The sequence below is a fragment of the Erinaceus europaeus genome, chromosome 2 (genome assembly GCF_950295315.1).
Source record: "Erinaceus europaeus chromosome 2, mEriEur2.1, whole genome shotgun sequence".
Taxonomy (NCBI): Eukaryota; Metazoa; Chordata; class Mammalia; order Eulipotyphla; family Erinaceidae; genus Erinaceus; species Erinaceus europaeus.
The window spans coordinates 183,916,117-183,932,726 of record NC_080163.1 but is presented as its reverse complement, the minus strand read 5'-3'; the positions used below and the strand labels follow the sequence as shown (position 1 = coordinate 183,932,726).

Here is a 16,610-nt window from a genome sequence, read left to right as displayed (position 1 = left end):
CAGGTAGAGGCAGGGTGGGAGAAGAGAAAGACAGACACCGAGGGAAAGAGACACTATAGCACTGGCATTTTCCCTGGTGCCATGATACCTTCCATGTGGGTCTGGTGTTCAAACCTGGGCTGTGCTCTGGTCCTAAAACCTATTTTTGAATCCCACTCCCCAGCATGTCTCTCTCTCTCTAAAAATCATGCTGCTTATTCATTCATTAATAAAAATAGAGAGACAAAAATTGAGAGGGGAGGGAGAGATAGTGGGAGAGAGATAGATACCTGCAGCACTGCTTCACTTCATCACCTATGAAACTTCTTCCTTGCAAGTGGAGATCAGGAACCTGAACCCAAGTCTTCAAGCTTGGTAACGTGTGCACTCTACCAGGTGCACCACTGCTTGGCCCCTCTATAGTGTATTCACTCACTTTCTTGCCAGTTTGTCTCTGTCTGCTAGACTGAGATCTGGGATGGCAGAGTGCTTGTCTGCCATCATCATTTTTTACATTCCGATCACTAGAAGGATGATTAGCAGTTAGAAAGTGTTCATTCAATGAATAATAGGATAAATACATGTTCCCCCCTCTAGTTTTTTTGGATCTTCAAACTTAAAGCATCTTCCAAATTGTAGCCTCTCACATCTCGAAGCACTCCATTCTGTGCCTTGGGGCCTTCCATGGAACCCATTACCATTTCTGAGTTTATTTATTGATTACCTCCATATTGAGGTGTAAACCTCTCACCCTTGTCTGTTCACCACTGGGCCTACAGTTGTGCCTGGAACAGAGTAATCTTTCGATGGATGCTTGGGGAAAAGCAAATGGACGAGGGGTTCCCCTCACCTAAAACATGGGGGAGAGGGCTTGGCTTTCTTGTACACCTGTGACTCACAGGCACCTTCACCTGCAGGGGTGGTTGACACACTTGTGACCAATTTCTAGGGGGTGTGGGGGTCTGAGCCAGGAAGGAGTCACCATCCCTGAGAGAGGTGTGGAAGCCAGAATGACATAGCCTCTTCCTTCCTTTCCCAAGCCTCTGTGTGAAAGCCAGTTTGCCAACTGCTGGGTAGGCTGAAAAATAGGACGATATCAAGGAGCCAAAAGAAAAAAAAAAGTGGTCCAGGAGATGGTGCAGTGGATAAAACATTGGACTCTCAAGCATGAGGTCCTGAGTTCGATCTCTGGCAGCACATGTACCAGAGTGAAGTCTGATTCTTTCTCTCTCTCCTCTTATCCCTCTCATTACTAAATACATAAAATATTAAAAAAAGAAATGTTGTGATCCGGAAGGTGGCACAGTGGTTAAAGCACTGGATTCTCAACCATGAGGTCCCGAGTTTGATCCCTGGCAGCAAATGTACCAGAGTGATATCTAGTTCTTTCTCTCCTCTTGACTTTCTCATGAATAAATAAATAGTCCAAAAATACTTGATATCTGTAGCTAAAGATATATCTATCTATAAAAAAAAGAAATGTAAAAAAACAGACTAATCAAACAAATCAGGAGGGGGGGTACTTTACCATCGGTGACAAAGGGGAGAGAAGAGCACACAAATCAATCCAGGAACTATATAAGAAACAATTTTGGACAACTTTATAGTAATAAGAAATGATAGGGAGTCGGGTGGTAACACAGCGTGTTAAGCGCACATGGCACAAAGCTCAAGGATCCTGGTTCGAGCCCCCAGCTCCCCACCTGCAGGGTGGTCGCTTCACAGGTGGTGAAGCAGATCTGCAAGTGTCTATCTTTCTCTCCCCCTCTCTATCTTCCCCTCCTCTCTCCATTTCTTTCTGTCCTATCTAACAGTGATGACATCAATAACAACAATAATAACTGCAACAACAATAAAAAAACAAGGGCAACAAAAAGAAAAATAAATAGATAATTAAATATAAAAAAAACTTCCCACACCTATGGACATCTAATCTTTGACAAAGGGGCCCAGACTATTAAATGGGGAAAGCAAAGTCTCTTCAATAAATGGTGTTGGAAACAATGGGTTGAAACATGCAGAAGAATGAAACTGAACCACTGTATTTCACCAAATACAAAAGTAAATTCCAAGTGGATCAAGGACTTGGATGATAGACCACAAACTATTAGATACTTAGAGGAAAATATTGGCAGAACTCTTTTCCGCATACATTTTAAAGACATCTTCAATGAAACGAATCCAATTACAAAGAAGACTAAGGCAAGTATAAACCTATGGGACTACATCAAATTAAAAAGCTTCTTCAGAGCAAAAGAAACCACTACCCAAACCAAGAGACCCCTCATAGAATGGGAGAAGATCTTTACATGCCATACATCAGATAAGAGTTTAATAACCAACATATATAAAGAGCTTGCCAAACTCAACAACAAGACAACAAATAACCCCATCCAAAAATGGGGGGAGGACATGGACAGAATATTCACCACAGAAGAGATCCAAAAGGCCGACACACACATGAAAAAATGCTCCAAGTCTCTGATTGTCAGAGAAATGCAAATAAAGACAACAATGAGATACCACTTCACTCCTGTGAGAATGTCATACATCAGAAAAGGTAACAGCAGCAAATGCTGGAGAGGGTGTGGGGTCAAAGGAACCCTCCTGCACTGCTGGTAGGAATGTCAATTGGTCCAACCTCTGTGGAGAACAGTCTGGAGAACTCTCAGAAGGCTGGAAATGGACCTACCCTATGATCCTGCAATTCATCTCTTGGGGATATATCCTAAGGAACCCAACACATCCATCCAAAAAGATCTATGTACACATATGTTCTCGGCAGCACAAGTTGTAATAGCCAAAACCTGGAAGCAACCCAGGTGTCCAACAACAGATGAGTGGCTGAGCAAGTTGTGGTATATATATTACTCAGCTATAAAAAATGGTGACTTCACCGTTTTCAGCCAATCTTGGATGGACCTTGAAAAAATCATGTTGAGTGAAATAAGTCAGAAACAGAAGGATGAATATGGGATGATCTCACTCTCAGGCAGAAGTTGAAAAACAAGATCAGAAAAGAAAACACAAGTAGAACCTGAAATGGAATTGGCGTATCGCACCAAAGTAAAAGACTCTGGGGTGGGTGGGTGGGGAGAATACAGGTCCATGAAGGATGATAAATGACATAGTGGGGGTTGTATTGTTAAATGGGAAACTGGGGAATGTTATGCATGTACAAACTATTGTATTTACTGTTGAATGTTAAACATTAATTCCCCAATAAAGAAATAAATTTAAAAAAATAATAAAACAAAACAAAACAAAATGGTGACTTCACCGTTTTCAGCCAATCTTGGATGGACCTTGAAAAATTCATGTTAAGTGAAATAAGTCAGAAACAGAAGGATGAATATGGGATGATCTCACTCTCAGGCAGAAGTTGAAAAATAAGATCAGAAAACACAAGTAGAACCTGAAATGGAATTGGCGTATCGCACCAAAGTAAAAGACTCTGGGGTGGGGGTGGGTGGGAGAATACAGGTCCAAGAAGGATGACAGAGGACCTAGTGGGGGCTGTATTGTTATATGGGAAACTGTGGAATGTTATGCATGTAGAAACTATTGTATTTACTGTTGAATGCAAAACATTAATTCCCCAATAAAGAAATAAAAAGAAAACTTAAAAAAGTAATAAATGCTAGACACAACTTACCTTTGTTTTTCACACTAGCAAAAATACTTTTGTTATCTAATAATGATAAAACAAAGAATGTAAGGAGTTCTTTTTGGTGTATGCTGGAGTCAAAGGAAGCAGAAGAATAAGAGAATTACTAGGATATTTATGTATTTCGATGACAATAAAAAGTTTATAATACTGGGGCCAAGGTGGTTGCTCACGTGGTAGAGTTTTCATGTTGCCATATACAAAGATTTGAGTTCAAGGCCCTGGTCCCCAACTGCAGAGATAAGCTTCATAAGTGATGAAGCTGTATTGAAGAAGTCTCTCATCTCTCTCTCTCTCTCTCTCTCGCCTCTATACAAAAAAAGAAAGAAAGAAAGAAAGAAAGAAAGAAAGAAAGAAAGAAAGAAAGAAAGAAAGAAAAAAGGCTGCTGGAAGGTGGCGTCATTCAGGCATCTAGCCCCAGTAATAACCCTGGTGACAAAAAAGTGAGTGAAAAAATAACTGTTTGCTGTAAAACTTACCATAGAAACCTCAAGACACATATAGGATCATAGTTTTAAAAATCTGTAAAAGTGGGGGCTGAGTGGTAGTGCAGCAGGTTAAGCACTGGTGGCGGTGCAAAGTGGAAGGACCTGCTTAGGGATCCCGGTATGAGCCCCCAGCTTCCCACCTGCAGGGGTGTCGTTTCACAAGCCGTGAAGCAGGTCTGCAGGTGTCTGTCTTTCTCTCCTCTTCTCTGCCTTCCCCTCCTCTCTCCATTTCTCTCTGTCTTATCCAACAACAATAACAACTATAACAATAATAGCCACAACAAGGGCAACAAAATGGGAAAAGTAGCCTCCAGGAGCAGTGGATTCGCAGTGCTGGCACCAATCCCCAGAGACAACTCTGGAGGCAAAAAAAAAAAATCTATAAAAGTTAAAAAATATGCAGCTCAGATCTACAGAGTTACAGAGGTCACATATGCTCCTAAGCTGAATATGGGCCCTAGACCAAATCCAATCGATGGGGTTTACAGTCAGCAATATTTATCCCCCTTTCCCATATTAGGGAGCTACTCTCTTCCCTGATCCAGTTTTCTGTTCCTTTTCCAGCCATGACATCATCTTCTCAGACAATAACTTGGATCTACCTTACCTGCATATCAGATTTCAGGCTCAGGGAAAAAAAAAACATACAACTAGTATAGACACAGGCCCTTTGGAATATCACTAAAATATGCCTACCAACTATCTACAAAATGGAGGACCCCCCAACTCATCGTCTGCACTATTCCAGCCTTTAGGCTCATGATTAGCCAACAGTTTTTTTGGCTTTGTATGTTAACTCTCTTTTCAGCCACCAGGTTCCAGATGCTACCATGATGCCAACCGGACTTTCCTAGGCAAAAAACCCCACCAATGTGTCCTGGAGCCCTGCTTCCCCAGAGTCCTACCATACTAGGGAAAGAGAGAGACAGGCTGGGAGTATGGATCGACCTGTCAATGCCCATGTTCAGTGGGGAAGCAATTACAGAAGCCAGACCTTTCACCTTCTGCATCCCACAATTACCTTGGGTTCATACTCCCAGAGGGTTAAAGAATAGGAAAACTATCAGGGGAGGGGATGGGATACGGAGTTCTGGTGGTGGGAATTGTGTGGAGTTGTACCCCTTTTATCCCGTGGTTTTGTCAATGCTTCCTTTTTATAACAGCTACTCCACTGGTCATAAAAAGTCATAAACATTTGTTTCCACAATCATATGTTTGTAGCGAATGGCTAGACACCCTTTGCTTTTGAAGTTCTGGATCCTGGAAGATGGAGTCTGGGCTGAAGCAGAGTGGGCTCCTTTTATATCTATTACATGTATTTATGAACCCTGGGAAAGGGTCCCAGCATCACATTTTGTTGCTCTGGCACAGTAGCAGCTGTGAGCCTGTCCTCTGTCTAGATGGTCCTGAGGCTAAGGCAGGGCAGGCGGAGATGCTCAGGACTTGTAGATAGCAGACAGAGACCAGGAGAGAAACAAGGGTCTTCCACCAGTCTCCTGTGCACTATTTTGCTAGAAAATCTGCTGAAGTTGTCTTCTTCCTCTTTAGATTAGTGAACTGACCAGAGGGTGAATTCTTCACTGGCTTTGTGATTTGTTCACTTCTTTGGGTGAAACTCAGCATCTGGGAAAGTGGGGGGGGGTAGTTAGGGAAGCAAGGAGGACATCTAAACTGGAAATGGACTCAACACCACCTGTGGTGGCAAGTGGTGATCAGAGAAGAGTATCTGAGGGTCCGGGGACTCTCATGAATGGCACTAGTAGTAGAAGGTAATTCCCAGTGGGGGCTAGGCTGTGACACACCCAGTAAAGCACACAGGTTGTCATGTGCAAGGACCAGGCTTCAAGCCCCCTTTCCCCACCTGCAGGGGCAGCTTCACAAGTGGTAGAGCAGCGCTACAGGTATCTCTCCTTCTCTCTCATGTTATTAAACAAAAGTTTGAAAAAGAAAAACAATACAAATCCTTTATAACAGAAACCATTACCTGGATATGTATAACCATTCACCCTTTGAAAGCCACTCAGGCTGACTGATTTAATATTGTCCTTGGATTTAAATTTTTTAAAAAATATTTGTTTATTTATTCCCTTTTGTTGCCCTTGTTTTATTTTTATAGTTATTATTATTCCTGATGTTGTTGTTGTTGGATAGGACAGAGAGAAATTGAGAGAGGAGGGGAAGACAGAGGAGGGAGAGAAAGATAGATACCTGCAGACCTGCTTCACCGCTTGTGAAGCAACACTTTGCATGTGGGGAGCTGGGGACTTGAACCAGGATCCTTAAGCAGGTCCTTGCGTTTTGCGCCATGTGCACTTAACCCACTGCACTACACTGCACTACCATCCTGCACCCTGGATTTTTTTTAATGTCTCTTTCTGAGACTCTGGGGAAATAAAAATGGTCTGACACAGCTTAAACATGGACAGATCAAGGACCAAAGCTGGAACCAAAGAGGTAACAAGGGAAGTGACAAAAGGAGTCATATGTAGTCTTCCAAAGATCTTCAGGTCCATATATATATATATTTTTAAAATATTTACTTATTTATTTATTTTTCCTTTTGTTGCCCTTGTTTTATTGTTGTAGTTATTAATGTCATCGTCATTGGATAGGACAGAGAGAACTGGAGAGAGGAGGGGAAGACAGAGATGGGGAGAGAAAGATTGACACTTGCAAACCTGCTTCACTGCCTGTGAAGTGACTCCCCTGCAGGTGGGGAGCTGGGGGCTCGAACCGGGATCCTTACTCCAGTCCTTGCGCTTTGCGCCATGTGCGCTTAACCCGCTGCACTACCGCCCATATGATTTTACGGGAAGATGTGTGGAAGGATTGAGAACAAATATTTGCTATTCTTGAGGGTCAGTGGCAGATCCCAAGCCAAACTGGGATGCCTGACTGCTACTGCTGTGCACAGAAGCTCTGGGCAGGGCACAGGCTTCCAGACCCTGGAACTGACAAGTATATACTGTGTACTTAACGGCACTTGCTGCTTTCTCAGGAGTGCTTTGGCGAGAAGGGTGGGGCATGATGGCTGGACTACTGGTAAGCCTTCCAGACTCAATATAGATAACCAGTGCTAAGGGCTGGATCATGGTGCATCTGGTTGAGCTCACATGTTATCATGCACAGGACCCAGGTTCAAGCCCTAGATCCCCACCTGCAGGAGGGAATCATCACAAGTGGTGAAGCAGTGCTGCAGGTTTATGTCTTTCATTCTTTCTCTATATCCCCCCTCTCAATTTCTGTCTTGCCAAATAAAACAAATAACAAAATAAAGAAAAAATAAAGAAAAAGAAAAAATGGCCATTGGGAGTGATGGATTTGATGTGCAGGCACCAAGCCCCAGAGATAACCCTGGTGGCAATTAAGAAAATTAAAAAGGGGGGGCTAGATGGTGGCACACCTGGTTAAGGTCACACATTAGTGTGCAAGGATCCAGATTCAAGCCCCTGGCCCCCACCTGCAGGAAGGAAGCTTCATGAGTGATGAAGCAGGGCTGCAGGTCTCTCTCTCTCTCTCGTACCTTTCACTTTCTCTGCCTCTATCCAGTAAATTTAAAGGAATACATTTTTAAAAGAAAAAGAAAAGCAGTTACCACATTAGCAAAAGCAGCAGAGGATGGCAAAGGAAGACAGTCCCAGGCCAACCTCACAGATGGTGACAGATGCCAAAGCCCTGAATGGAATGGTGGCAGCTGGGGACTAGATCACCCAGGAGAGGGACTGGGACCAACTGGAGGTGGTAGGATAGGGGGGGGAGAGAGAGAGAGAGAGAGAGAGAGAGAGAGAGAGAGAGAGAGAGAGAGAGAAACCCAAGAGGGAGCATGTTTCTAAGGGAGAAACTTCTCCTCTCAATGTCTTGGTGGATTTGGACTCTGTGTCTTGACACCTCTCAGCACTTCCCATCCACCCATCTTCCTGTCTGGGAAATGCCCTCACTTGGGCCCTGGACAGGGATAGAAAACCACATATGAGGTTGCCCAGGGTTTTGGCTTTGTTCCTGGAGCATGAAACTGGGAAACAGACTTGATGAGCTCCAGCTTGGAGTGGTGGCACCATTATTCACCCTCGCTTAGGGAGAAGCTCTGGGGTGTCTGGTCCAGGGTGGAACCCAGTGTCCAGGATCTTGGGGGCTGGGGGGGGTGAGACCCTGAGTCCTCTGAGGGGAGTGGGCTTGGCTGCCCTGGTTGGAGAGAAGCCTGCAGACACGTGCCGATTCTCACCTCGCCCCGGGCACCCACACACATACCTCGACTACCTCCGCTAGCGCACACCCTGCACATTCCTTCCCACCTGGCCTGCCCACCTCCACCTCCTCTCTCAGATTCTTCCCACTGGCACCAAAACTTAAGTATCTCTCACTCCGATGCCCAACTGTATCCACCCACTGGCTCTTGCTCTTCTGGTCCGGGGCTCCCGCTAAACTAGCTCCAGGTCACTAGGCATCCACAGGCCTGTTGGCCACTCCCTGTCCTGCCTCCTGCAGCCCCCTGGCAAAGCCCAGTCCACACTTGGGGCTGCTGTCCCTCAAGCCTATGCTGCTAAGTGCAGGCTGGGATGTGGAAGGCCCCCGGGTGGGGGACGGAAGGCAGCGAGGATGAGTTCTTGGCCCTTAGCCCAGGTTCTGGCTGCTGCTCTCCTGTCACCCTCGGTCTTTGGCCCCTCCCAGTGCTACCTCAACCGGCTTTTCAGGAGCCACTGCGTCCTGTTACCAGCTCATGGCAATCAGCCCCCTGCCCTCGCCCAAGGGCTGGGAGGCAGGAGGCCAGGTCTCTGTGTCAGAATGACATCCTGGCTTCAGAATCTGCAAGGTCCTCCAGGGGACCCTGGGATGTTCTGGGGGCCCATCCCCCAGTCCCCTCCCTTTAACTCCCCACCCCCATGAGAGGGCCTCTGTGAGACTCAGGTCTGGACCCTTCTTCCCTTGGTCTCTTCAAACTTGTACACTTGTTCAACTTGTACATCTTTCCAAACCCCAGGCAACATTCTAGAAACTGGGGCCACAGCAATGACTCACACAGACAAAGGCCCTGTCCTCTGAAAATTTATAATCTGGTAGATGAAACAGAGTTAACAGAAAAAAAGAAGAAAGAAAAAGAAAATTTTGAATCATAGTAAGGGCTATAAAACTAAAAGGATGATATGACAGAGTAGAAAGGGACCATGTGATGGTACATTCAGTTGAGTGCACACATTACAGTTCACAAGGACCCAGGTTCAAGTCTCCACTCCCTACCTGCAGGGAGACAGCTTCATGAGCTATGAAGCAGTGCTGCAGGTGTCTCTCTTTCTCTCTCCCTCCTCTGTTGCTGAGGAGTTATTCTGATGCAGTCTCCGTCCCCAGGTTTTACTACACCGCGCGAAACCCTAGCATTGCCCCCTTCAACCAATCCTGGCCCTACACGTCACCTCTGGTTGTCGCCCAATAAAAAGCCCCCTCACCCCTCCCCCCTCTCTGGGCTCTCAGATCTCTTTCTCTGAGGTCTCGCTCCCTGCTCTCCCCCCGTGGTCGGCCATTGCTGGCTGGCTCCACGTGGTCTGAACCAACCCCCCCATCCTATAATAAAGATTTGTGTACCCCTTTGCTCTGGATGTCCGCTCTCTTCTCCGCGGTGCAGCCCGACACCAGACCACCTCAACAACACTCCCCTTTCAATTTCTCCCTGTCTATAATAGTAATAGTAATAGTAATAGTAATAGTAATAGTAATAGTAATAGTAATAGTAATAGTAATAGTAATAATAATAATAATAATAATAATATGGCAGAAGGGTGACACGCATGCTAAGGACAGAATGAACTGGCCACATGAAGCTCTGAATTCTTCATTTCTGGTGGAGGGAAGATTAAATGCAAAGGCCATGAGGCAGGTGTGGACTTAGCATGCTTTGAGGGAAAAGACCCTGGAGCACTGTGTGTGTGTGTGTGTGTGTGTATACCAGGGAGGGGTTAAGAATAAGTTCTTGGCTCAAAGCTCAAGGACTGGTGTAAGGATCCTGGTTCGTGTCCCCGGCCTCCCACCTGCAGGGTGGTCATTTCATGGGTGGTGAAGCAGGTCTGCAGGTGTCTTTCTTTCTCTCTCCCTCTGTCTTCCCCCCTCTCTTGATTTCTCTCTGTCCTATCCAACAACAATGGCAACAATAACAATAACAACCACAAGGGCAACAAAATAGGGAAAATGGCCTCCAGGAGCAGTGGATTCATAGAGCAGACACCAAGCTCCAGCAATAACCCTGGAGGCAACCCCCCCCCCAAAAAAAAAAAATTTCTGATGAAGTTCAACTCCCCAGGAGTCTCCCTTCTCCCCTGATGCTCATTGTTGGGGTAGCTGGGCCCTCAGATCTGAGAGTAAACATGCTGAAGAAACAGGCCTGGGTCCCAGGCATGGCAGGCAACTGAAGGTGAGGTTGGGAGAGAGGATGCCTGAATGGTGGGTGAGGAATGAAATGGGGAGGTGACTGGAAGGGCAGACATCTGGGCTCTGGGGTGGAGGTCCCTGAACTGGGAAGGAGTGCAGATGCCATGTGAGTCCTCTCCGTGAGTGACTCACTCTCTCTTCCTCCTCCTCTATGTTGCTCAACCTCAAATCTCCCTGGGAAACACCTCCTTGACTGGGGACCAAGTCAGTGCCTCACAGAGGCAATTGAGTCATGAGGGGTGGAGAAGAGGGAGGGAGGGGGCAGAGAATAAATAGCAGCTCTACGGCCCTGGCTCCTCTCTGCATCCTTCCCACCTTTCCAACAATATGCATCTTGCCAGTGTGTTTAGCTTCTGCTCCCTTCTGCTGCTATTGGGGGCCCTGCCGGGATGGGCAGCCAAGGAAGACCCTCTTGAGAAGGTCATTGAAGGTATCAACCGAGGGCTGACCAGTGCAGAGAGAGAAGTGGGCAAGGCCCTGGAAGGCATTAACAACGGAATCACTCAAGCTGGGCGAGAGGTGGAGAAAGTGTTTAATGGACTTGGCAACACGGGGAGCCAGGCTGGCAAGGATCTGGACAAGGGCATCCAGGGGCTCAACCACGGCTTGGACAAGGTAGCCCATGGGATCAATAATGGCGTTGGACAAGCAGGAAAGGAAGCAGAGAAGTTTGCCCATGGGGTCAACAACGCTGCTGGACAGGTTGGGAAGGAGGCAGACAAAGTGATTCAGGGGGTCCATCATGGGGTCAATCAGGCAGGAAATGAGGCAGGGAGGTTGGGCCAGGGGATCCACCATAGTATTGGGCAGGCTGGAAAGGAGGCAGAAAAATTAGGTCATGGGATCCACCATGGCATTGGGCAGGCTGGAAAGGAGGCAGAAAAATTAGGTCATGGGATCCACCATAGCATTGGGCAGGCTGGGAATGAGGCAGGGAGATTTGGCCAGGGGATCCACCATGGCATTGGGCAGGCTGGGAATGAGGCAGGGAGACTTGGCCAGGGGATCCACCATGGCATTGGGCAGGCTGGGAATGAGGCAGGGAGACTTGGCCAGGGGATCCACCATGGAATTGGGCAGGCTGGGAAGGAAGCAGATAAGTTAGGTCATGGGATCCACCATGGCATTGGGCAGGCTGGGAAGGAGGCAGGGAGACTTGGCCAGGGGATCCACCATGGCATTGGGCAGGCTGGGAAGGAAGCAGATAAGTTAGGTCATGGGATCCACCATGGCATTGGGCAGGCTGGGAAGGAAGCAGATAAGTTAGGTCATGGGATCCACCATGCCTTTGGGCAGACTGGAAAGGAGGGAGGTAAAATATTTGGAGGACTCCATCATGGAGGCAACCAGGCTTGGGAGGAGGTGGAACATTTTAGCCCAGAAGTTCAGTACTCTGCGGGACAGACTGGGAAGGAGGGGGACAGAATAATCCAAGGGTTCCATGCTGGGGTCAACCAGGCTGGAAAGGAGGCAGGGAAGTTGGGTCAGGGGAACCATCATGGACTTCATCAGGCTGGGGAGGCAGCAGAGAATTTGGGGAATGCAGCACAGAAGTTAGGTCAGGGGATCCATCATGGTAATCAAGCTGGGAAGGAGGAAGGGAAGTTGGGTCAGGGGAACCATCATGGAGATAGCCAGGCTGGGGAGGTGGCAGAGAATTTGGGGGGTGCAGCACAGAAGTTAGGTCAGGGGATCCAACATGGTAATCAAGCTGGAAAGGAGGAAGGGAAGTTGGGTCAGGGGAACCATCATGGACTTAGCCAGGCTGGGGAGGCAGCAGAGAATTTTGGGGAGGCGGCAGAGAATTTAGGTCAGGGGATCCAACATGGAACTAACCAGTCTGGGAAAGAGGGGAACAGAATAGCCCAAGGGTTCCATCCTGGGGTCAATCAGGCTGGGAAGGAGGCAGAGAAGTTTGGCCAGGGGGTCTACCATGGGACTAGTGAGGCCTGGAAGGAGGCAGAGAAACTGGGTCAGGGAGTCCACCAAGCTGTTGGGCAGGCTGGGAAGGAAGGGGACAAAGTGGCCCAGGGGCTCCATCATGGAGTCAGCCAGGCTGGGAAAGAGGCAGGGTGGTTTGGTTCAGATGTTCATCATGCCATGGGGCAGGCTGGGAAGGAGGGGGACAGAATAGCCCAAGGGTTCCATGCTGGGGTCAGCCAGCCTGGGAAGGAGGCAGAGAAGTTGGGTCAGGGTGTCCACCAAGCTGCTGGGCAGGCTGGGAAGGAGGGGGTTAAAGTGGCCCAGGGGTTCTATCATGGAGTTAACCAGGCTGGGAAGAAGGTGGAGCAGTTTGGCCAGGGGGTTCACCATGCTGTTGAACAGGCCGGAAAGGAAGCAGACAAAGTGGCCCAAGGGTTCCATGATGGGGTCAACCAGGCCGGGAAGGAGGCAGAGAAACTTGGCCAAGGGCTCAACCATGCTGCTGGCCAGGCCGGAAAGGAAGCAGAGAAACTTGGCCAAGGTGTCCACCAGGCTGCTGGCCAGGCCGGGAAGGAGGCCGACAGGTTGCAGCAGAATGTTCATAATGGGGTCCACCAAGCCGGCAAGGATGCCAACCAGCTGCTGAATGTAGGTGAACAAAGGCTGGGAGAGGGGGCAAAGGGGCCCTGGGGGAGGGAGAGGTTAAGCCCTGGGGATGTTTGTGGAAGTCTGAGTGGGGCCTTCATTCCATATTGGAAGCTTGGGCAGCTGTGCAACCATGTCCTCCTTCCCCTCTGGCTTCTTACAAAGAATCTGAAATCTGCTGGTAGATTAAACTCTTATCCCCAAAACCCTGAAGCCCACACAGTGTGTGGGGGACCTAGTCCCGTCCTGGAGAGCCATGTTCTTGGGGAGGAAGGAGCAGGATAGCTACCTAGGCCAAATCCTATCACGGTGTCCATGAGAGTGAGTGTTGAGTGTTGCTTGTTGAGAAAGCTCCTGTGAGGACTAGCTGGGAGATCACCCTCAGGCCAGTCTTCATAGCAAGTCAGTGAGGTAGTGGGGGGAGGAGGCCAACACCCTGATGCTCAGATAAGGTAGGGAGGATGCAGTGAGGTCCCAGAGGAGTTGCCCTGCTCCCCCATGCCAGCACACAGCTTGTCTGATTTATCACACACACACACACACACACACACACACACACACACACACACACACACACACACACACGACAGAGAGAGAAGAGAGAGAAGAGAGAGACAGGGAGAAATTGAGAAGGGTGGGGGAGATAGAGAGGGAGAGAGACAGAAAGACACCTGTAGCCCTGCTTCACCACTCGTGAGGCTGCAGGTGGGGACCAGGGGCTTGAACCTGGTTCCTCACACTTAGTAATGTGAATGTTTAACCAGGTACTCCACTGCCTGGCCCCCTGTCTGCTTTTTCTCCGCCCTTTCTGAAGGAGCTCCATCCTGGTTTGTACGGCAGGAGCAGGTGCCAGAAGCCAGGTTGGGCAAATGGTCACAGCAGAGCAGGCACCAAGTTGGGGGTCAGGGCTGACTCCTGCTCACCCCAGCTCCCCACTCTCCAAGTCCCTAGGAGGAATCTTTGGGATGCTGTCCAGACGAGGATGGGGAGCCCAGGTCTTGAAGACCATGGCCACAGGGACTGCCCAGCAGGAAGCCAGTGATGGTGGGCGGTGGGGAGGGGGTAATGGGGGGACCTGGTGTTGGGGGAGTGGGCTCAGTTAGAATGCAGGGTTTCTAGTAGAGGCCCGGGGAGGGAGGTTTGCTTAGGGGTTCCAGGTAACAGCAGGATAGGTGGGTGGGTGGAAGACACTGTGGAGAGTTAAGTGTTTTGGATTTGTACTGCGGATCAAGCTAGCTTATGGGTAGAGGGGTGGGTTTGAGGGCAAGGCTGAAATCCAGTTACAGTCCTGATCTTCACGTGGATCCTTAAGCTCCCTTTCTGGTCAGGCTTCTTATTGGTGACAGAGAGCTCCCCATTATTTGCAATGAAAGAGAGGGGAGGGCTAGTTGGTAGGGGACAAGCAGACTTTCTTTGTGGCTGTCCATCTCACCTCCTGCAGAATGGAGTGCAGGGGTGAACCTGTGCCCCTCCCCAGCCCAGTCCCAGTCATCCCAAAGGGGAGCAGGTCTCTGGGAAAAGGAACTCGGGAGCACCCCTTCCCCCTGGGGCTGAGGGGCTGGAATGATGGGGGGCGCTTTGTCCACAGGGCGGCCATCAAGGAGGCTATACCGGCCAGCATGGAGGGGCCGCCACCACAGCAACATCTGGAGTAAGTCTCCTAACTTTCAGGACCCAGAAGTGGAGGGGGGGGAGGAGCAGGGATGGGGGTGTTGCGGGTGGACAGAGACCACTAGTCATCCTCCTGAGATGGTGCTGGGACAGAGGGTGGCCATTGACCTTCTCATCCTTGATTTCCAGGCCTCAGTCAACAAGCCCTTCATCAGCTTCTCAGCTCTGTGGCAGGTGAGTGTCCACTAGGCTTTTCCACCCTGCTCATACTCTCTTCCCCCTGCCTGTTCACCCACAGATGCTTCCCTGCTCATCGCGCCTTGTCCCGCCCTGGCTTTCCCTATTTTCCTCTGCTCTTTCCTTTGAGCCCTGCTCTCACCTTTGGTCTCACTCCCTTCTGGAGGAGGTGATGGAGGGGTGCACAGGCTGGAGGAGACCCCTCCAGGGCCCCACCGTCTCCCCATATCATCAGTCCTCTGATGCCCTCAGTGAATATCTCTTTCAACCTGGCAGCCATATTGGTGGCAGTGGTCATAGTGGGAGGCAACCTGGGGCCCTCTTTCTTTCTCTTTCTCTTTCTAGATTTTATTTATTGATGAGAGTGATTGGGAGAGAGGGAGAGGGAGAGGGAGAGAGAGAGAGAGAGAGAGAGAGAGGGCATCAAAACATGACTCAGGTACATGTGCTGCTGGGACCTCATGCTTGAAAGTCCACTGCATGACCTCCCTTCCTTTCTCTCTCCCTCTCTCTCTCTCTCTCTCTCTCTATATATATATATATATATATATATGATAGAGCCAGAAAGAAACTGAGATGGAAGGGGGAAGATAGAGATGGAGGGAGGGAGGGAAAGAGAGAGAGAGAGAGAGAGACTTGAAGACCTGCTTCACTGCTTGTGAAACTTCACCCCTGCTGGTGGGGACAAGGGACATAAACTGGGGTTCTTGTGCACGGTAAGGTGTGCTCTACTAAATGTACCACCACCTGGTCCTCAGCTCTGTCCTTTCTATAATTGTCTTCCTCCCATCAACTGTATCCCCCTCCCTGTATGCTGACACCCCCCTGTCCCCCACCCAACATCCAAGTCCTCACTCTGGGCCTCAGGGCAGGGCCTGGCTCTTCCTTGTACATGGAGCTCACCAATTTCCCAGAGTGTGAGTGTGTGACTAGTAGTTTAGTACCCAGATCCCTGAACCAGGATGGTGGGGGGTAAATCCCTTGTTGATTTCTAGACCATGTGGAAGCAGAGGAACCTCTTCTGAGGTACAACAGACCAGGCTTCTCATTTCCAATGGATCTCCACTCCCACCCTGTGCCCCTACTTCCTTTTCTCCCTAAAACAAGGTGCTGCTTTCCTCTAGACCCCTTTATAAAACACAAGCAACTTCCCCTCCCCATCTCCCTCTCATTTCTTTGAGGAAGGGGGTGAGCACAAGGGCAGAGGTGATGTCCACCTCGTTCACTCCTTCTCTCCTGCTCTCTTCCAGAGCGTCGCCAACATCATCCCTTGAACTGAGGCACCAGACTTTCGAGCAGACTGACTTAGCTGTGGTTCCTTCAGCTGAAGTGACAGAGGACCTGGGGTGGGGTGGGGTAGGGGTGGGTGGGTGGTAAATATCTGGGGTACTTTTTTTTGGGGGGGTCTGTGGTAAGATCTGTGAATAAATTTGACCGTGCTCTTTCATTACTGTGCTCCCTGAGGAAGGATCGTGGGTACGGTGGGGGTCCTGCCTGTCTTATCTCCCTTTCCTGCTGAAAGAGTTGGGGGTAGGGCTGGGGGTGCTGAGGCCCAGGATGGGATTCCCTGGAGACCACAGAGCTAGCAGATGTAGGGTCAGGGCTAGTGAGCCAAGATCATTCTGGGCCCTGAGAGGCACCAG

General features: G+C 49.1%; 1 protein-coding gene across 4 annotated transcripts; it reads left to right on the top strand.

The window, feature by feature from the left end:
- The first annotated feature begins 10,819 nt into the window (after window positions 1-10,819).
- On the top strand, window positions 10,820-16,362 carry SBSN (suprabasin). 4 transcript variants are annotated; one of them, XM_060185740.1, is made up of 5 exons: window positions 10,820-11,253; window positions 12,877-13,122; window positions 14,708-14,770; window positions 14,920-14,964; window positions 16,218-16,349. In XM_060185740.1, exons 1-5 carry the CDS (start codon window positions 10,879-10,881, stop codon window positions 16,239-16,241), a joined length of 753 nt encoding a protein of 250 aa, XP_060041723.1. In that variant the 5' UTR covers window positions 10,820-10,878; the 3' UTR covers window positions 16,242-16,349. The 4 variants fall into 4 exon arrangements, with proteins under 4 accessions (XP_060041723.1, XP_060041725.1, XP_060041726.1 ...); XM_060185741.1 differs by having other exon boundaries at window positions 10,844-11,166; window positions 16,218-16,343; XM_060185742.1 differs by lacking the exon at window positions 12,877-13,122 and having other exon boundaries at window positions 10,823-11,253; window positions 16,218-16,362.
- Window positions 16,363-16,610: the final 248 nt, after the last annotated feature.